The sequence below is a fragment of the Lissotriton vulgaris genome, chromosome 9, assembly GCF_964263255.1.
Source record: "Lissotriton vulgaris chromosome 9, aLisVul1.2, whole genome shotgun sequence".
Lineage (NCBI taxonomy): Eukaryota > Metazoa > Chordata > Amphibia > Caudata > Salamandridae > Lissotriton > Lissotriton vulgaris.
In genome coordinates this window covers 562,315,370-562,338,112 of record NC_141697.1, presented here as the reverse complement: position 1 = coordinate 562,338,112, position 22,743 = coordinate 562,315,370, and the positions used below count along the sequence as shown (strand labels likewise).

Sequence of the window (22,743 nt, the reverse complement as noted above, 5' to 3'; positions counted from 1 at the left end):
AGTCCATCCGCTCATCCATATCCAAACCTACCCATCCATTTCAACCATCCATCCATTCTTTCGCTCCTCTATCCACCCTCCCTTTCACTCATCCTGCCACCCACCCTTCGACCCATCCGTCAATCCTTCCTTCCACTCATCCATCCATTTATTCTTTACACATCCATCCTTTCACTCTCTAATCCTTACACCCTGTAACCCATCCACTCATTCACCATTTCCTTGATTATAACATCCTTTGTCCATCCACCATCCATGTCACTCAACCATCCCGGTCACTCATCCATCCATCTAGCCAGCCACACTTCCACTCACTCATCCTTTCACCCACACATCCATTCATCCTTTCAAATTAATTACGAATCTTTGTCTGCTGAGCTGCAGACAGAAGAGTCCCATCAAGAGCTCCACCTCTACTGTAGCTCCACCTCTACTGTAGCTGCTTATCCTGCCATCTCCAAACCTATTGATCCAGCCTGACTTCCTTTTGCTCATCCATCCTTTCACCCCACACATCCTCCTTTTCACTCCTATTCATCCACCCTTTCACTCATCCATCCATCCTCCTTTACACTCATCTATCCACCGACTTTCACTTCCTCTATTTATGCTTTCGCTCGTCCATCCACGCTTTCACCCGTCCATCTTCTGTTTTGCTCATATATCCATCCACCCTTTCACTAATCCCTCCATCCACCTTTACACTCAACTGTCCACCCATCAACTCTGCCACCCACCCATCCCCACCCACTCAGCCATCTATTCATCTACTCTCACCCATTAATCCACCCTTTCAATAAGCCGTCCATCCTTTCACTCATCAATCCACTTATAACCTATCCATCCACTCACCCATCCCTTCATTCACCCTTGCACTTATCCTACCATTCTTTCACACATCCATCCTTACATCCATCCACTCATTCATCCATGCAGCTACCGTTTCACTCCACTCATTCATCCATCTATCCATCCAGCCTTTCACTCATTCATCTATGCATCTATCCATTCACCCGTTCACTCATTAATGTATGCATCTATTCATCCACCCATGCACTTATCTATCCACCCTGTCACTCATTCATTTATGCATCTAAACATCCACCCTTTCACTCCACTCATTGATCCAAATATCCATCCATCCAGCCTTTCACTCATTCATCCATGCATCTATCCATTCACCCTTTCACTCATTAATTTATGCATCTAACATCCACTCTTGCACGTATTCATCCATGCATTTATACCTCCACCCTTTCACTTATTCATACATGCATCTATCATTCACCCTTTCACTAATTAATTTATGCATCTATCATCCACTTGTGCATGCATTCATCAATGTATCTGTACATCCACCCTTTCACTTATTCATACATGCATCTATCCATCCACCCTTTCACTATTCATCCATGCATCTATTCATCGACCCTTTCACTCACTCTCCCACCCACCCTTTCAAGTCCATTATGGGCCGCTTTGTCTGCGGACTTGCAGACTGAAGAGGCCCATCTAAAACTCTACAGCTGCTGTAGTTACTACAGCGGTGTGTTCACAATGCCCCTGGAACAGGCACAAAGTGAGATGAGAGGCCTAGTGCAAGGACAGAATTGGGGGTGGCCTTAGGCCTGCATGAAATCTCATGGGAAACTAATGAGCTTTAATGTAAGCCCTCGATGATATGAGAGGTCGAGGGGAGTGGGTCAGGGATGGTAGAGTAGGTGGCGGAGGGTGGGGTGGTGGGGTGGGGTGGAGTTAGCAGGTTCAGGCACCGGGTGTAATATAAGGGGTACAGGAAACGCAAAGTGCCAAGGAGGGGGGTGCATGAGAAGGGAAATCAAAGTGAGTTGAAGATGAACAGGGATATTGGAGCCCTATGAGGCCCAAGAGTGGAGGAGCGTACAAGGCAGGGGTCATACAGTTCAAGTCAGAGCAAGGGGCCAAGAGGCAGAAAAAGCAGCCTCTTACATGCCATTGCTGCCAGTGTACTGGAGCTGCAGAAGCTTAATGTGTGTCTCATGCTTGAAGAAAATGAAAAGACCAGGGGAGGGCCTGGAAGCCACAGGAGCTTATCGAGCTTGCTCTAACTTTGAGCTCTGCTTCATCATTTTGCTGTTCTGCTCTGGGGAAATTAAAGTGCAGGCCCCAGCTTTTGCATTGACCCTTTCACTGCCAATAAACTGCTCAACTGCCAAGGTCACTGGCTGTGACCTACAGGGTTGAACAGTTGTGTATCGTATTCCCATAAGACTGTCTACTTGTCCTTTGGACAAAATGCATATTAAAACCTCTTGCCCTCCTAAAAAATCTAGATGTCTTGGGCGTCGGGAGATAGGAATTCCCCACCCCTGATGCTGCTTGTCCCCAAATGGTTGTGTCAACACTGACAACGCACAACCTTCTCTCTCGTGCACGTACAACGTGAAAGGCTTACTATAGTCTGGAGTACCCAACACAGGAGCCGAACACAATGCATCGCGTAGTTCAGAAAAACTTTTCTGACATTCGTCAGACCAAGGAAGAGGATGCAGGGTATCTGTCGGAGTCCATGCTAACGGGTTTCGCCAACAGTGAAAAATTGGGGATCCACTGTCTACAATACGATGTAATACCTAAAAAGGCACACACTTCTGTGTGGATGGTACATTCATTTGGCAATTGCTTGAATTTGTTCTGCGGTCAATCTGCTTCCCTCCTTCGACAAGAGATGACCTAAGTAGGTCACTGCTTGGCGACAATATTGCAACTTTGAAGGTGACACTTTATGATGGTCAGACAAATACCGCAACAAAGAAAGAGTAGCCTCTTTACAAATCTTATCATCAGCAGTAATCAACAAATCATCGACGTACTGAATAAGAGTAGCACCAACAGGTAACACAAAACAGTCAAGCTGAGTTTTCAACGCCTGACTATAGATGGAGGGACTTTCACAATAACCTTGGGGAGCTCTCTTAAACCGGAAGCTTCGGCCTCCTAATGAGAAGCCAAAAATATCCCTGCTCTCCTCAGCAATAGGAATACTGAACAAAGCATTCTTCAAATCGATGACAGAAAACCAAGCTGCTGAAGTAGGAATCAAAGTCAACAAAGCAGTAATATCAAGTACCACAGGAAACTGTGGCACGACAATCTTGTTTACCTCTCGAAGGTACACAGGTGGCTAAGAAGCATCAGTACGTTTAAGAACAGGCAAAACAGGACTGTTACAAACATTACCTCTAGTTTCCTCAACTACACCCTTCTCACCCAGATCATAAACAATCGCTAAAAGAGCTCTCACCATCACTCGATCTTGTATTTTGGAATACGAGGTAGCCTAGCATTTGACTTAAGGGTGCCAACATAAGGTGGAGTCTGTAAAAGATTACATCATTTGGACCTGTATCCCAAAGTGTATCATGAAGCGAACGCAATTCCACCAGCAAACAATCCTTAGACAAATACATTGGGGAAATCACTTTCTTACCGAGGGTAAGTTGTACTCCTGAAGGAGAACAATGTAATGTCGCACACCATCTTTTCAGCAGGTCCAAACCCAACAGATTATCACCACAACCAGTCGTTAGAATAAGTGGAGCTTCCGATTCAAAAGGGCCCATGGAAAGGGACAAAGGACTAGAAACCGGATTACGGACTGGGGCGCCTGAAAATCCTACTGGAAAATTGGTCAAGCCAGACAAAGGTGCGCCAGGAAGTTTAGAGTGCATAATAGAACTCTTCATCGCACCAGTATCCAAAAGAAAAGGTTCTACCACACCTGATGTGCTCACTTCAACATAAGGTCCACTCTGATCTACTGGAACTGACACTACTCCCTCACTTTGTCCATGGCTGTCCTAGTTATCATTATAACCAGAACTCTCACCTTCGACATAGTAATCCTCAACATAGTACTGGGCAGACTGACCACTCGGAACATTCTGTCTGTCAAAATAATTCGCAGAATTCTGTAGGGAAGAGGAATGCTCATTCTGAGGGATCACACCACGTCCCCTACCCCTAGGAGCTTGCTGAAAACTACCACAACCTCTCTGACCAGATACACCATTCGCACGCTGTAACAAAGCCAGGCAACTATTCTTGTAATGACCTTCCTCTCTGCAATAGGCGCACTGATTAGGGCCAGGAAAGAATCGCTGAACATAAGGCTCAGGCTTCTGTAACAATCTCTGAAATTGTGGATGTTGCTGAAACTGAGGCTGATTCGGACGAGGCGGATAAGCTTGCTGCAATAGAACTTTCGTCTTTAACTCTTTAGTTTTCTTCTCCACTTTATCCTTCTCATCTTTATCCCTATTCTCGTAATATTGTGCAGTAGCCAATATCTGGGCCGACGAAGAGACAGCCCATGAACTCAGTCCTTTAATTTGCTTCCTGAACTTTCTAATAAGTTAAAGACAAATTTATCCACAAACAACCTTTGACCACCCTCTGTAGTCATATCCTGACCACTATGATCGATAAACGTTTCTTTAAACCTTGTGAAGAAATCAGACACTTGTCTTTCTTTTGCTTACATGCTGCTAACTTATCCCAATTCACTCGTAAAGCGGGAATCATCGTTTTCATCAGATTAATAATTCTACCTGGTAATTCTGAAACTAAAGGTTCAGGTTTAGCACCTCCCTCCTGTCTACCATCTGCAGCAACAATATTCGCCCAGGTATCACCTAATTCAGCAGCATGATTCTCATGACGAATCTTCGCCCACAAGGGTTGAGGGACTAGATTACCCATCAACCTATCGATGTCCGCTAAATTCATAATACACGCTTCAACTGTCTGGGACAACTCCTTGTAATAACCAGCAGGATTCTTACGAGGGTCAGGTAAGGTCTGCTTAAGAGGCAAGACCTCTGCTCTCTTCCAAGGGACATGTACCCATACTCGCTGAAAATGAGCCGGAGCGGCCTGAATACCCAAATTTACATTAGCCTGAACTGCTTCTTTCCATACAGGAGGAACTTCTCTCATAGGGTACTGTTTCACTTTGCTCCTAACAGAGGAATCAGGCTCATACAATGTCTGAGGCGCAAGTCTAGATCTGAAAGCAAGTATTGTCTCTACAGCATCTGTAATATCAGATTCCACTATCATCCCTTTAGCAAAATCTGACTGAACATCGAGCACATCCTGCGGAATCGGACCCAACTCGTTATCTTTCCATTCCTGACGCAGAAAAGTACACATTACATCAAAAATATACCTTTGCTTAGGCGGTTCCCACTGAAAGAAAACATCCATAACTGCTGGCAAATCATACCTCAGAGCATTTAAAATCCACCTACGAGCCGACCAATCCAACACTGTCCGTTCTTCAGAATTAGGAAGCTGACTAAGACTCTGTTTACGTTCCGAAACAGGGGTCATAATCAGTGACCCAAACAATGGTGACAACAGATTAACAACAGTCTCGGTCATTCGTTTTCGAGCAGAAGGGGAAAAAGTAGACATAAGAACAGGAGAATAGGTATTCTGAGGCAAGGAAGGTGTAGGGACAAGAACAGTAGAAGTCGAAGATGCAGAAGCAGAAGGCAAAGGAGTTTGAGGCAAAGCTGGTAGCAAAGCTGGCGACCCTAGAATGGGTTGCGCAGGAGGAGGCAAAACCATCTGTGGAGCACCGGGTGGCTGAACAGCAGGAGGTTGAACAACAAAGGGTGGAACAACCGGGGGTAATAGAGGCGCAGTAGCACCCTGCACATAGGGAGGAGGCAATCTCAGTAAATGAGATCAAAGGATCTTTTTTTCAAGGTCTTCATCACTTTCGGAGGAGAAGATGGCAAGGCCGGATACCATTTATCTATGGCCATGCAACGCTATCTATCTAAGACTTCACTCGCACGCTCTTCTCCATCTTCCCTAAACTGTCTAGCAGCTTGTAGTACTGACATATTCTTATCTTTCTTATCTCTTTGCTTGCTTAATTTCTTGCTGTTTGGCTTCCTTACGCCGAAGGCGGAAAAAGTCCAACATTGCCGGACGGACTTTCTTCTTAAATAGCCGAACTTCTAGATTGTCAAATCTATTTTAAAACTACCATGTGGGGGCCATTGCAAAACACCATCTTTTTTTGTGTAGCAAACCCATACTTTGTTATAAGTAATAGGGCCCACTCCGTGTTTAGAATAGAGCTCATAAGTCTGAGTTCCAACCGGAGGTATCGGACATGAATCCTCCAATCGGGAATCCCTGTTACTACCACAAACAAACCAATTACCAAGTTTACCAAGACCAGACATCTTGCTCACTAGTCTGGTTTCAAACTTCAAAGGGAATCAAAAAATGATACTCGTAAATATACAAGCCCTTCGGCTTTGGGTACTGCAGCAACTAAATCAAAACCAAGGAACCAAACCAAGTCGTGGGAGCGACCCACTTATACTTCACCAAATATCTGTCACGCCACCAGGAGACAGTCTATCGTCTCGCTTTACAAACCTCAATCGGAGGGTCCAAGACAAGGCGACAGTCAGGGCAGCAGTCCTTCGTAGCCGTTGGAAATCGGGAAGCCTCGCAGAAAAGACCTTTGGTCCAGGTCGACATGCAGGGGGTCGATGAAGTGGGGGCCCTCCTCCAGAATTTCCTCACGTGGCTCCTCGCAATCTTCGGGCTTGGACCGGTACCACTGAAGTCTCCCCACGTTGGCCGCGTCAACTGAAGAACTGGGTTATCAAATACCAGTGGCGCCAGGGACACGCCCTAAAGTCCTCTGGGTTCCCTTGCCTTGGTATACAGAGACACAGAATACTTCTAGGTGGCGTCAGATCAAATTTATTAGCTGCAGCTAGTAGCAGAAATCCCAGCAATACAACACGGTGTACAACTCAAGAAACTGCTCCATTTTACTAAGGCAAGACATCCTATTTATACACAAAGGTACATTTAAAATGCACGCCCCTGCACCAAAATTCAACCAATAGAAAATACATTACATCACACAGCATCATATAGTAAAGCTCATTTTACAGTGTCCCAACCCACAAGTTAATATTTAGGCATATCTAAATAATAATCTGGAAGGCCCGGACAAACCCTTAATTGAAAGCGTAACCCATGAAATGAAGAAACAGTAAAGAAAAGTAGTTTCAGATTATGTGCAAGATAATAAACGTAAAGAAACTAAAAAGTTGACAAATGTCTTGAATGGTGATTGGGAAAGTGGATAACTATCTTGCAGAGAAATTGGCTTGGCAGGGTCAATTCCAGGTGAAAGGCCAGCTTCTGAAATTAACTCCAGCGCACGAAGAAAACCTTAGTTAATGTATACATGACCCACAAAAGGTCAGAATGCTTTGCTCGCAGACTAACTTCTGAGGCCTACGTAAAAGGCAACACCAGATGGCAGTCATGACGCATGGCAAAAACCCATGTTTAGAAAAGAAAGTCGTGCACTTTAAAAGCACGCAAAATCACAGAACCTCAGTCCATGCATGTCCAGCATTTCGAAGGCCCTAAATGCGACATATGCCAGGCACAGTTCACGGGACGCCACTGTTTTTAAAAGCCATGAAAGCATAATAATTGTCTAGTTCTGCATGTTTGAAAGTTAACAAATTGTGTACCAATTTCCTCTTCTAATGCAGTCTTACGGGGTAGCTTGCCCCGTCCACAAGTGCTAACATGCTGCATACATATAGATATATGTACATGGAGCAACAATGATTAAAGAAAAGGATAATTCTGGAACACTGTACTAAAACATTTCCGCTACCATATTGACCCTCGTAAAAGCAATTTAAGGCTGAGGGCTCTTGACTCACGTGATTACCAAAAATAGGGAGGGTAGTGAATGCAATGAAACAGAATTTATTAAACATTAAATCATGCATTAATGGTTTAATCATGCAAATGGCAAATAAAGAAAAGCTATCTGTCTAATACAATCACAGAACCGATCTTACCCGATAAGTAGTGTATTGGGAGATTTACCATTGTTAATGATACAACAGCAAACTGTTGTGATGTTTATTATACTTGTGAGCCTCATGCATTTCATGGTGGTATTAAATTGTCGATTGATTGCTGGGTCCGGGGCGTATTGTGTTGCCATGGCATGTTGGCCTAGCAGAACTGGGGGGGGGGGGGGGGGGGAGGGAAAGAGTGCTTCTCTCTGTACATTTAACACTTTCATTGCCAGGGGATAGTCTTTTTTTTTTTGTACCATTGCCTGTATCCATTTAACATGGCCTCTCTCTGTGTTTAACTCGCGGTGCAACACAATTTACTTTGAAATGTAAATACGCTTGCAGTGTGGTCACAATCTAGTAAAGATAAACACCACACTGCAAAGTGTGTATGTATACATGCAATATCCCCATACGTTCCACATTGTTAATTGCTCCACCAAGACAGTAAACTGGTGGGCACACAAGCATGCATGCCAATAGACTATATTCAATCTGGAGACTCCCGATTAATGAAGCAAAAAATAGATTTCTTTTGGTTGTCTCCCGCCTGAAATTCCTTTGCCCTCAATTGAAGTCGATGGGGGAAATACTTTCACCAGACTGTTTTTTGTTATCTTCTTTCTTCAAATCTCCACTTATAGAATGTTGCCATGTATGCACATGCCACCCTTGCTATTGCATTAGAAGCCTGTAGCAATCCATCAATCAGGAATTTGTGAAGCGTGCTTCTCACCCGTGAGGGTCTCATGGCGCTGGGGGGGGGGGGGGGGGGGGGGGCATGGGGGATGGGCATGGGGGATGGTGTTAAGCTCCGAATCAGAAAAAGAGATGGGTCTTGAGACTCTTCCTGAAGATGTGCGGAGTGGGAGAACGCATGAGGTTGAGCGGGAGCTCGTTGCAGGTCTTTGTCGCTATGTAAGAGTAGGCTCTTACGACCGCTCTGTGGGTGCATGGGGTTTCGGCAAGGTCGGTGGAGCGGAGGTTTCTCTTGGGTACGTGGGAGGAGACTTGTGGTAAGGTATTGGGGGGGGTAAGGGGGGTCCAGTGTTGTGAAGAGATTTGTAGGCGTGAGTGAGCAGCTTGAAGGTTCCTCTTCTCTACGGGGAGCCAGTGGAGGTCACGTAGGTGCTGGGTGATCTGTTCAAGTTGCGGGATGCAGAGGATGAGAAGAGTATTGGTTTTCTGGATGGTCTGGAGTTTTTAGAGCAGGGATTTGTTTATCCTGGCATAGAGCTTTTCCATAACCCAGGCTGCTTGTTAGGAGTAAGTTGAAACACGTGGAGGAGACTGCATTGATCTGTTGGGTCATGGTGAGGGAGGAGTCTAGTATGATGTAGAGGTTCCAGGTGTGGTCAGTGGGAGTGGGGGTCTAGCTAGCAAGCATAAAACATCTAACCCTCACAAACCATGAGGCATTAGCTTCTCTTCTGTTCAGAGTTGGGATAGATTTAAATCATCTTAAGAGCTTTTATCAAACAATCCCATTCATATTTCTATGGACTGATATTATTTAATGTGCCCAGAATCTCAAGATGCCAAGATTCGAACCTACATCCCCAGGTCCATAGTCCGCAGCTCTGCACGTAATCATCTCCCGGCTTCATCTGAGCCAAAATCCTTGGGACAGTTTTGCAGCTAGCAGCCTATGTTTCATGTCCCCTTTGAAGCCAAAACAAATACCCGATAAAGTCAGTGAACCGCTTTTTATTAGTCCTGCTGTGAGCCACAAACAATGCCACTTAGAATAATTTCAGGATCACAGATCACTATTCAAAACGCTGCACTGCTACTTTCACACTAAAATAAAAAGAATATTTAAAAAAAATGTTTTTAAATAACACAGCAAAAAAATTGTCAAAGCCAATAGCTCTTGCGTAGGTCAGACCTGTTGGCTTTGGCATTGCTTGTTTGATGTTTTGAGAAGTGTGCTCTGAAGGTCAGGCAGCAACATGCATCCCTTCAAGGAATGCCATGGCGGCATACAAAAATAGAATTACTCATTAGCCATTAGTTCTTTAGGTGCTTAATATAAGAAATATAGTAATCAAATTAAGATATGCTAGTCATATTAGAAACGGTCTATTCCTTCTTCCAAACATAGGCACCCCACATCCTAGAGTTTTAGTGACCATGCAATAGGGAGAGCAGGTGTTAGTGTGCATTGCTCTGTGTAGCGAGGGTGGGTACCCAGAATTAGCCAGGTGATGCTGTAAGTGGTGTGCATGGACGAAATCTCATGGGTTATGTTGTGGACTGGTGCTATATTAGCAAATTGTCAATCTTTCACGTCCAGCTCGCTGTTCACAAAATCAATCTAGTCACTCTACCGGTGTTCAACCCGTCCTCTAGCACACATTCGAAACTATTTTATGTACATTACCCAAACGTTTGCTTAATTACGCAAAAGCTGATTTCGCACATGTTCACTTATTAGTCTTCTAGTTTTATGCACATTTTTCTTAAGTGTGTTTTTTGGGTTAGTTGCACATGTGACAATATTTCTATCTTTTTTTTAATTTTTTTATTAGTAAAGCCTTTTGTCTTTGAGCCAGGGAGTCCTACCACATAACCGATTACCTTTCAGGGGTGGAATATGCCTGCGCCTTTTGGACGCTCAGTCACAGGTCTCATCACAGCTGCTTCCTCCACAGCTAAGCAATCTGACTTCTGCACTGTTGAGAATCTTACTAATTTCGTTATGTGCTTCTTGTTTGTGACTGTTCTTATTCATTTGGGTGGTCTCCATAGGAAGGCATTTTGCTGTTGCGCAAAACTTGCTCTGTTACAAGAGAGCCTCCACTCCATAACCATATTGTGTTTGCGCAACGGAGGCTCCTACCAAGAATTGGTCACGTCTCTCCTGATCTATTCCCTAACTGTATGATTGGGCTGATAGCGTTCTATCCTATATCTATATCCTCTCCTTTCTGCTGAAGGAATCCGTCCTTTAGCTGAACTAGGCTTTGATATTTCTTCACATCACTAGTGGAGTAAATGGGCCCAGTTTTGTCTTTCCTTGATTGTAAGACCTGTATTCTCACAGTATGCTTTCACTTCAACGGTATATGCAGATTCCAGCAGCCCTTTAAGCTGATTATCTGAGTATCGAATACTCCAGATATGCTGTTTATTTTATCACAGTGCTCCCAACAGCACCAACAATAAAATTGTCTTGTTAGAGAACGCCTCAGCGCATTTCACATTCCGCTCAAGATCTGAACTCTGTGGCACTCTCCAGCCCGCATGGCATCTTTATTCAGATCCAGAGATGTATGTACCATGGCGAATGTCAACATGCCCACCCACTGGCACTAAAGTGTGCACTACACAGAACCAAAGCAATATTCTCAATGTCCTGCCAGTTCAACAGTGTATCCATAATCTCTTACGGGTTTGAATAGCCGGTACCCTAAACGTGGAACACGAACATGTCACTGCCTCAATCATATAAACTGCAAATTATTTCCTTCAACCAAATCGCTTCCTTAGGCTGTGTAATGCACAACAGTACACCATGGCTGAATGAAATGAGCCTAAGACATCCATCTATACACCATGTGCTTAAATATTTCAAGCCAGACAAGATGCATTCTATTCACCCTTTATATAACTATTCTTTGATTAGACAGACCCCAAAAGAACGCAAACCAAAAGACTGCATTCTTTTTGGTCAACAAAAAGCCCAGAACTGTCAAAGATGCTCAGACTCCGAAAGCACTAGTAGTACTACAAAATAGTGACAACTGCACTGGACGAATGCCTGTAAAGTTAATTTCACTGATTTGCAGCAGGAACGGAAATGTTTAACAGCAGATTAAGATCCCTAGTTCTAGCCAGATTGTCCATCTGTGTCGATCTACTGTTAGCCAAGATGATGACCTCTACAAGGTCTAATGTGGCGGCTGTGTTTCACAGCTCACAACTTCAGATTTTGTACCACGATAGTTCATTGTGGTGGTTTTGGCCAAAACCTCAGTGAGACTAACCGCCGATCTACGCTCACAGCAGTTCTCTATAGGAAATGACTAATCACGTTCCAGCACAGAGGTAAAGTGTGACTGAAGCATGGTGTCTGGAGTCTTATCTTCTTGGAAGGCCATCCTAGGTTTCAAAGAACAGTGCTTATACGTAGTATTTAAGGGCATGCTTGTTTGAGAGGAGCCTGGCAAGGCAGTCAATTTGCAATATTTTGAAGTTGAATGCTTTGGATGGAATTAAACCTCTAAGGAAGTTGTGTGAGAAGCTATGCTGAAAAGGAGCTTTCAAGTGAAGAGAACTGTTCTTTTCACCTAGTCCTGCATTAAAAAGTCAACCATAGCATTCTGAAATGTCCATTTGTTTGAATTTGTTGTTTGGAGACATATTGTGACCTAATTCACTGAAACACCATTAAAATGACTCATGCTATGAAGTTCTGTAGGCAATTACTATACTAATAGCAAGTTATCTTTTTAGCTAGTGGTCCTCTGCTTTTTCTTTCCTAAACCGATCTGCCACCATAGTAAAGTGTTGGAGCAGATTTGGCTGTCCTGGGCTTTGTAGGGCGAAGCTTGTAATCGGAGTCTAGCAATGATATTCAAGCTTGTAGTGATGGGCATTTCTGGCACAACTGTTGAACATAGAGCTCCAGTTCAGAATGTTGATGTGGTTTGAATGGGTTTTGCGATGAATGAAAGGTGTGGAGTGGGGCACCACATTGCAGTACCTACACTTAATGTTACAGAAAATACATGTTATAGGGGCTGAGGTCTCCTGGCTTGTACGCATTATGGTAGAAGTGGAATTCACGTCTTTGGCGATTTGGTCTGTCTGCTTTATTATCGTTGCCTAGGCAGGGTAGAGGTTCCAAACAATTCAGTGATGCATAAAAGTGAAAGGGGCAGGGTAGAGTATTGGGAAGTGGGTAAAGTGCAAAGTGGTTTTGGTGTGGCATGAGATGTTACAGGCTAGCTTTTATAATGTCCACACCATAGGTATTTGTTAGTCGCTTAGTGGAAGGCTATATGAGATCTATTAATGTAAATATAATTTTTCTTCAAGATTATTGTGGTGGAAAGCCAGAAACTGGCCTTTGCCGGGCTGCTTTGGAGATGTGGGCCTATGATGCAGCAAAGGGATCCTGTGCAGTGTTCAACTATGGAGGATGTGGTGGAACCTTGAATAATCACCGTGAGGAAGCAGATTGCATGAAGAGATGTAAAGATTATAGTAAGTTTTGGATAGTATTCTGCTCAGCACTGCAGTTTTGGTGTAACTAGTTTTTCATAATTGCTAAAAACAAATTCTCTTCTCTTCTAAACTACGACTTCTTTCTTTTCCAGATCGGGAAACTGAAAATATCTCTGCTAGCAAAAGAATGGTGGAAGCACAGTCCCAGCTAGCTGACCTGAGTATGTTATTGTTTAGACATTTAGGTGGAGGCATGTTTTAATTCTGTATCCGTAATTATGTTGTTGCCTTAATGGGAAAAGACAGTTGTAGTTTTATTTTTTTGCAGTTGATTCAGCTGTACGCTAATTGGATTACATGGCTTTCTTGTCGCGAAGTTACCTTCTCTTTATTGATTGGCTTTTCTCCCTATTCGTTTTGTCCCAACCCTGGAGAATTTCTTTACCTTTGATTAATAATGTGTAAGAAAAGTATGCACATTTTGCACACCCCTAATTTGGAGGAAGCCTCTAGTTTGTGTACACAATCAATGCAGAACACCCCATGTTTGAAGGGGCTCTTGAAGTTCAACATTGGTACAAGCTTCAGCATCAGACTTTCCTTGGACCACTAATCTTCAGGACCGAATGGCAAGAAGCAGATTTGCAAGGACTAAGAGGCAAAATTATCCAGGAAGCCACATTTTAACACCTGTCCTGGTTGTGAGGCCTAGAAGGAAAACTGGACTTTTAGAGGTCTTTAAAGCTGGTGGGCTGCATTGGTTTTTCATAGTGGTCTTGTGGTTGTTGCTTAGTTTTGATCCCTGTGATTCTGTGACAGTTGATAGGTGCCTTCTCTGACCTGAGGGTGGGACCAGAAATAATGTAAGGAACAAGTCTCCGGATTTATACCCTAGAATTTTTAACGACTGCTCAGCATCTTGAATGTAATCTTTCTGTCCTCTAGGAGTGAGAAGTATTGTTTCCTGGCTAGGGTAATGTGCCAATTTCTCCTTAAGATTAGGCAGAGTCCAACGGTGTTGGTATTGTAATTGCATTTATATAGCGCTTACTACCCCGGACGAGTCATCGAAGCCCTTTTTCGGCGAGTAGCACACTACTCCGAACCCATAAAGGATTAGTGTTGAATTAGTATAGTGAAATATAAAAGTAATTTGAGTGGTGGATATGTTAGTAGTTATTTGGATTGAGAAGGATAGCGGAGGGATCGAAGAGGGAAAAGGGTATGCATTTATATAGTGCTTGGTACCCCTAATGAGGTGTTGAAGCACTTTTTCAGCAAGTAACAAACTACCTTGGAACCCATAAAGGATTAGAGTTGAATTAGTATGGTGAAATATGAGACATGTTGGACTGTTATTTTGATTAAAAAGGATAACGGAGGGATAGAAAAGGGATGGATTTAGGCTTTTTTGTTTTGGAGGTCATAGCAGTAGTGGGAGGCTTGGTGTAGGAAAGTAGGATCTGCTTCTTATGGTTACCCCCACTTTTTGCTTGATGTAACACTTTTTGACTAGCCTGACAGGGAGCCTGCTAATCAGGACCCTAATCTATCTGCTTTCTCTCTAAAATGTTATGCCATGTACTTGGGTACACTCCAGATTGGATTCTGGGGTACCCTTTCTGTCCCTAGTATATGGTACCCAGGTCATAGGTACTCCAGAGGCCTCCCATTGACTGAAGCATGTATTCTGCCACCCATGAGACAATGCAAAACAGAACTACAGGCCTGTCATTGCTGCCTGTGTAAGATGGTGCTTGCCCCAACTACTTTAGATATAGGTTCACTATATCAGTAGGTCACTACACTTAAAACCCATCAGTCACCCCTCTAGTAGGCCTTGACAATCCTGAATGAAGGGTGCTGGGTTTTACATGATTAGGTGCCCCTGCATGAGCAGAGCACTCTTTGGAGACCATTCTCCCTGGTTGTCGGTGACTCAGCCAGACATATAGGTAGAGGTGTATTATATGCTCGCGTAAAAAGATATCAAACTGCTATAACAAAACATGTCGTGTTTGTTATCAAACAGTTTGTAATCTTACCTCCCCACTGGTAACAAGTGTGGGAGGTATGATTCCACCCTTCTGAAGTGAGCTTTGTGGGGTCCCTGGTCTTCCCGGTACCAGCCTTCTCGCCCCGGGACTGCACAAAATGGTTGCTGCCGACCAGAGACACATTTCTGTCCTCCTGCTGCTGAGCCAAGCTCAAGCAGGGGAAAGGCAGCACAAAAGGCATCCTGTCACGGGGAGGTGTGACCTCCTCCCAGACAGGATGTAATGTATTTGGTGCACCATACAGGCTCTGTGTAGGACCTGTGGAGCATCAAGAACAGCTGAAGTTATCTCCCTTGGGGTGAAGGAGTCCCTCCCCTGCATTTGCAGGTACCATAACACACCTGACTGATCTGCTGATCCTGAGCTCCTGCAGACTGCGAAGGCTCCAGCAACACAGTAGGTGGGTTCCTTTGTTCCGTGCGGTCGAAATGCCCTCTCACCAAGTCTGAGGCCAGTATCCCTTGTGGGGACAGCATAACCCAAACCCCTGTGCACTGCCTACTTTTGAAAGTGCATATGCTTGTTGGTGTTCCCCCAACTAAGTAATTGGGCTATCGATAGCCCCATCCTCTGCCCACATTTCATACAAAGTACTTCGGCCTCCTTGCACTCTGCCCTGCAAGCTGTGACTTTGTAAAACTGCTAGAGGTCCCCTAGTGACTTCAGCCTGTGGGTTCATTTGAGGGACTACACTGTTTTTCTTGGGCTCCCCTGATTGCTCCGGGCCTGCTCGGACTTCCCTTGCTGTGGTGAGTCTCCTGGTCCCTGCTGGGCCAGACCGTACCCTTACTCTACCTTCTTCGTGGGTTGCTATTGCCACGGCCTGTTGGTGCTCCCGCCGGACACCGACCCCTCAGCACTTGACATCCTTCATGAGACTGCTCATATCTGGCTCCTGGTTGTCCTAGACTGCTCCTGATTGCTGCAGCTGTAGAGTCATGGTCTCCATCGCACCTGAAACATCCGACATTGGTGGGAATTCGTCTACTGAGCCCCTGGTCACTCCTGAGTGACTCTGACTGTCCTCTCTGCTTTCAGGTACTCTTTGACAAGATTCCACCTGTGGATTCCAACGCACACCTTTTTGTCTTTCCTGCAGTGGCATTTCCTTGAAGTCCTCCATTGAGATCGGCGGTTTCCGACACCACTTTAGCCCTATGCACCTGGCTTTTCTGGGATAGGTAACTCTGGTACTATGGTATCCACAGGTGGGATGGCTCTTGAACATCCTATGATCCAAAAGTTTTCTGCGTAATCCACTGGGAAGGGTCCTTAACCTTTGAAACTGCAACAGCGACTTTCCCATTGAATGTACATAGCACGTGGTCTTGTTCATATACTGCACCCGTCCTCCGTGGTTTCTCTACTTACTCACCTTGGGTGGTTCCTTGGGATCCCAGCGATTCTACATCATTTAGACCCTGTCTTGACCAAAGTTGTGGTTCTTATACCACTATTTTCGTAGCTGGTTTGGACCCCACTGTGTATTGGTGCTACTTACGATAGTTTCTGTGCTACAGTATTGTGTGCTTTGTGTTTATCTGCATGTAGCAGATACTGTGAGGTATTTAGTGTAGTAATAATAATATTATTTGCATATTTTTATAACTAATGTGTGGTTATCCTTTCATTTAACCATTACCACAAGGTTGCATTCTGGTAAAGAAGGCTGCTTAACATTCCTTCAAGAATACGCCTGAAGGCTGCTCTCCACAGCTATCACTTGGATAGCTTTCTATGATTATCTTTGATCTCTTAAATCGCCATAAGGGTTGTTTAGACTGGTGCAATGTGCACACTTTAATTAGTGGACATCATATACCAAGCCAACTTCTCACAGGATGAGTAAAAAGGGATGTGGAGGGGAAGAGTCAGAGGGAAGAGTTTAGAAAGGCTTGTTTGGGGGATCAGTTTAGTAAGAGGTGTCCGATGGTGCAAGGAGGGGTAGAGTAGGGGAGAATGGCAATTCTCCAATTAACATACAGAGTCTTGATTTAATTAAAGACAACGGAGGCTAGCATTATGCAATAACTTATTGCTGCCCCAACATGCAGCCCTGTAAGAACATGTGTTTGGTCACACGTAAAACTTTCCATAGAACTTTAGAAACATAACATAGTAACAGTGTAGCTAGGCATTATCCTATTAAGGTTGCGATGAAAGGTTAAACTCCTCTGAATAAACTTATTGAATTGATGGTATTGCTTGATGACTAAACTTCATGATGAGTAATTGTCTTAAACAAAATAGAAATAAATGATGACCACTAAGAATAATTAACATTTTAAAATCAGTTAAAATAAGCATTGCAAAGGCAACAAAGCATCCTTAACATACATATAAAATATAAATTAAAATTTAGAATGTCTTATTTATTTTAAAAATATAACCTTACACCACATGGGTGTGGAGGGTGGGATAATGTTATCCTCCGTTGTCTTTAATGAAATCAAGATTCTCCCTGTATGTTAATTGGAGAATCTCCATTTCATTACAAGACCGGAGGCTACCATTAGGCAAGTTTAATGCGATTTAACGCCATACTGCTCACGTGCTCCACCGGTTTAAGATAGAAACTTGCAACCGTTGAAGCACTGGACCAGTCTGCCACTTTAAGAATATCTGAAAGCGTACCACCAGCCCAAAAGACTTGACTGGCCAGTGCACCCCTGAAAGAGCGTGCTCCCAATGTGGTTCTTTCCACTTCAGCTTCTAACATAATCGTTCTTACCCATCTAGAAATAGTAGCTGTAGATAAGGCTTTATAAGGCTTCACCAAAGATATCTGCAATTGATTATCCCTAACTAGTCTAATCGACGTAACTGTCATAAGCTTTCAAACCACTGACAATGCAAAGTTTTTTTACAATCATTAATTACGGGTAAACTATACTCTCAGACATTGTTTTGGTTCTTCTACAAATGTCAAAATAGACCCAGTCGGGGGGAAAAATCTGGTGCAGATTTCTAGTGCTCTAACCTCAGATACTCTTCTGAAAGATATGAGGCAGAGAAGAGTAGCTAATTTCATAGGCAGCTGTTTTCTTGATAGTAAAGGGTTGTCATGTCAGGACATAAGTCAAAAATAAGATTGCCGTTCCATAAGGACTGATATTTGGCCCTAGGAGGGTGTTAACGTCTTATCCCTTTCATTACTCTGACGATCAAAGGATCGCTACCAACAGAAAATTCATTTATCAGTGAGTGACCAGCTGAAATTCCTGATCTTTAACTGTTAACAGTCCGCTAGCAAAGGCCTGACCTAAATTACTCAGCTAAGAAATGGGCTGTATAAATTATAGGAGCATCCACAGCATCCAAATCTCGTTCCATGCAACAACTAGACCATTTTTTCCATACACCAGTGTATCTTTTCCTTGTTCCTGGTGCCCACGACTCATCCAGTAGACCAGTGGTTCCCAAACTTTTTGGACCCGTGGCTCCCGTGATCAAATTGGCAGTTGGCCGTGGCTCCCCCCCCCATTTTTTTATCGGTGGACGGGTGGGTGGAGATGTAAGCCCGACCTCGAGAGTACTTCCTGTTGTTTTCCTTAAATTAATTGGGATGCAATGAAGGTATTTAATCATATTTGTAACAATATAAAAAGATAACAGTTGAAAAAGGGGAAAACCAAACTTTTTGTTTTTCTGCTGATACGTTTTCTCTCATCGAGAAAGTAAATGCGTTGTGAACTCAGGCGTGGGAGGCTGTATTGGAGCCAGTGACCATACTGATGTTTCAGTAATATTTTAATGCCCTCCCCTTTCAAGGACCATCCGAGAGTTCTACTGGGTTTGGCCTACAATAGTTTAGAAAAATGACGATGGCCCTGTCTGTAAACGCACATTTGAAGATTTTTTTTAAACAAAATACACTTTCTTTTTATGTAATTGTAAATGCATATTCCCTATTGAATATATGGAATATGCATTTACAATGACATTTTTAAAAAGTGTATTTTGTTTCAAAAATCTTCAAATGTGCGTTTACAGACAGGTCCATCGTCCTTTTTCTAATCTATTCTAGACCAAACCCAGTAGAACTCTCGGTTAATCTGGAGTTAAATTCCACCAAGTTAAGACGGAGCCACTCTGTTTTATCATTGCATACTGGAGGAAACATGCACCCAACAGGCAAACACGCATGCCAAAATTAATTTAATACACCCCTGTCAACCCTCTCCCCCTGTCTGCCAGAACCCTACCAACATTCTCTCCCCTGCCACCCTCTCCCCCTGCCTGCCAGAACCCTGCTAACCCTCTCCCCCCTGCCCCCGGATGTCTCCCCCGTCTCTTATTTTATGCCTTGTGGCTGCCCATGCTTGCTCCCTTCGTGACCTCTCCTGCCCCCTCTACCCATGTCTGTCCCCTTCGTGTCTTGAGACTGTCACTTCTTTCCATGCCTGCTCCATTTGTGTCCTCTGACTGTGTCTTCTATCCATGCTGCTCCCTTTGTGTCCTCAGACTACCCTTCTCTCCATGCCTGCTCGCTTCGCGCCCTTAGTCTGCTCCTAGTGTTCATGCCTGCTTCTGTCGTGCCCTCAGACTACCCTTCTGTCCGTGCCTGCCCCCATACTCCTGACTACCCCTTCTGTCCATACCTGCCCCTGCGCCCTCAGACTGCCCCTTCTGTGCATGCCTCCTTTCTTCGTGCACTCAGTCTGCTCCTTGTGTCCATGACTGCTCCATGTGTGCCCCCTGAATTGACCCATCTGGCAATGCCTGCTCCCACTGTGCTTTCAGACTTCCTTCCCCTTCTGTTCATCCCAGCCCCCTTCGTGCTCTCAGACTACCTCATCTGTCCATGCCTTTCCTCCATGCCTTCTCCCTTCGTGCCCTGAGACTGCCCCTTTCCTCTGTGCCTGCTCCCTTCATGCCCTGAGACTGCCCCTTTCCTCCATGCCTTCTCCCTTTTTGCCCTGAGACTGCCCCTTTCCTCCATGCCTGCTCCCTTTGTGCCCTGAGACTGCATCTTCCCTCCATGCCTTCTCCCTTTGTGCCCTGAGACTGCCCCTTCCCTCCATGCCTGCTCTCTTCGTGCCCTGAGACTGCCCCTTTCCTCCATGCCTTCTCCCTTTGTGCCCCGAGACTGCCCCTTTCCTCCATGCCTGCTCCCTTCATGCCCTGAGACTGCCCCTTTCCTCCATGCCTTCTCCCTTCATGCCCTGAGACTGCCCCTTTCCTCCATGTCTGCTCCCTTCGTGCCCTGAGACTGCCCCTTCCCTCCATGCCTTCTACCTTTGTGCCCTGAGACTGCCCCTTCCCTCCATGCCTGCTCTCTTCGTGCCCTGAGACTGCCCCTTCCCTCCATGCCTGCTCTCTTCGTGCCCTGAGACTGCCCCTTTCCTCTATGTCTGCTCCCTTCGTGCCCTGAGACTGCCCCTTCCCTCCATGCCTTCTACCTTTGTGCCCTGAGACTGCCCTTCCCTCCATGCCTGCTCCCTTCGTGCCCTGAGACTGCCCCTTTCCTCTATGCCTTCTCCCTTCGTGCCCTGAGACTTCCCCTTTCCTCCATGCCTCCTCCCTTCGTGCCCTGAGACTGCCCCTTTCCTCCATGCCTTCTCCCTTCGTGCCCTGAGACTGCCCCTTTCCTCCATGCCTGCTCCCTTCGTGCCCTAAGACTGCCTTTCCTCCATGTCTGCTCCCTTCGTGCCCTGGGACTGCCCCTTTCCTCCATGCCTGCTCCCTTCGTGCCCTGGGACTGCCCCTTTCCTCCATGCCTGCTCCCTTTGTGCCCTGAAACTGCCCCTTTCCTCCATGCCTGCTCCCTTCGTGCCCTAACACTGCCTTTCCTCCATGTCTGCTCCCTTTGTGCCCTGGGACTGCCCCTTTCCTCCATGCCTGCTCCCTTCGTGCCCTAAGACTGCCTTTCCTCCATGTCTGCTCCCTTCGTGCCCTGGGACTGCCCCTTTACTCCATGCCTGCTCCCTTTGTGCCCTGAAACTGCCCCTTTCCTCCATGCCTGCTCCCTTCGTGCCCTGAGACTGCCCCTTTCCTCCATGCCTGCTCCCTTCGTGCCCTGAGACTGCCCCTTTCCTCCATGCCTGCTCCCTTCGTGCCCTGAGACTGCCCCTTTACTCCTTGCCTGCTCCCTTCATACCCTGAGACTGCCCCTTTCCAGTGGTAGCTGGTGACATTTTTAAGTGGTGAGGTGTAACATTTGTTTGGGAGTCCACCACGGCAAGCTCGGTCGGTAATATTTTGCTCAGTGCCATATTGATAATGTCAAGAGTTTTTGTTCCAAATAACGGACTAAAATATAAAAATGCCCTCTGTGCACGCACGACAGACTGACATGACAGGCCCGGGTGTGCTGAAAGAGTCCGTTTTATCTACTCTCTACTCCGCACTGAGTGACCAGAACATTTTATTGCCATTGAGCCTCCGCAGGGAATTCGTGGCTGGTAAACCCATTGGCAAACCCGTCATGTGAAACGCTTGTATTTCGGTAACAGTAACCTGCCAGCAGTCCGAGCTATAAATCTTGGCTGGTTCAAAAGGCTGATACTCAACCTTCTTCTGCAATAGTCGTGTGTTGAAGAAACCTAAGATTTATAGCTAGCGTGACATGGCAGCCATGCCTGCAATGTGTAGCACTTGTGGAAAATTGAAGTTTTTAACTTGCGGCAGCAGGGGGAGGCGCGCCTCGCGTGGCAGCAGGGGGGAGGAGGGGTGCCTGCATGATTCCCTCGTGTGTGGCAGTCCAGGATGAGACAGCATCCCGGGGGCACACACAGCCGCACCCGAGCACATCACAGGTCTTTTAAAGACCTTTTACATGTTAATGAGGCCTTGCTGTTGTTTTACCCCTTCTAACAGCCCCTGGAGCTCCTCTCTGCATGTTGCCCACATCGTGCCGCGGCGCCCCTGGGAACTCATAACGGCGCACCAGGGCGCCGCGGCGCACAGTTTGGGAACCACGGCAGTAGACTATTAGCCTCTCTTGAAAGACCCAAGTATCTGCTTGATTGCCTGAAATCCACCAAACAAGAAGGTTCATGTTTCCTTCTAGTAAGAGAGGATGTTGCTTGTAGTAAATAGAAGACTCCACATCCAGGAAGGTGGCAGGTAAGTAGTTTATTGCAGCATACAGAAAAGTAACATGACCGTTTCCCATCTTTCTTTTGGCAGAGAAACCTTCTCCATCCAGGGCTTCGATATAATCGTTAAACATAATAATCCAGTCCTCCCAAGGAGTGGAAGGATTGCCTGGCTCACTCAGGAATTGTGGAGGAAGAGCAACATTTATGGATTGTGCCATGACAGTCTTGAACTCTATGAATGATCAAGTAAGCTTAAAGTACACAGCAATAACCCACGTTGTAGAGAAAGTGCTTGTCCCTGACCACGAAGCACTGTAAGTCTAACACAACACGTAACTGCTAGTGGGTAGCCAAGATGAGTATTGAAGGCTGTAGACACGAACCTTACAATGGATTTAATACAATACTCAAAAATTCGCCTTTATCTTGCTTGCCGATATTGTTAAAACAATAAAATGTCTTATATCAAATAACGAGCTTACTTGTAATGGATGGCCTGCTTCCTTGAGTTCAGAAGTCCTTGAGGTCTGTTCAAGGAATTAACGAATCACCTCAGCGTTAAAC

The 22,743-nt window shown here is 45.2% G+C and overlaps 1 protein-coding gene across 1 annotated transcript in view; it reads left to right on the top strand.

The window, feature by feature from the left end:
* Positions 1-22,743, top strand: part of LOC147691801 (kunitz-type serine protease inhibitor 6-like) — a 106,965-nt gene that overhangs the window by 15,296 nt on the left and 68,926 nt on the right. Inside the window, exons 2-3 of the mRNA XM_086938093.1 lie at positions 12,951-13,118; positions 13,232-13,300. Of these exons, the coding sequence (XP_086794219.1) occupies positions 12,951-13,118; positions 13,232-13,300 (237 nt within the window). The remainder of the gene's footprint in view (positions 1-12,950; positions 13,119-13,231; positions 13,301-22,743) is intronic.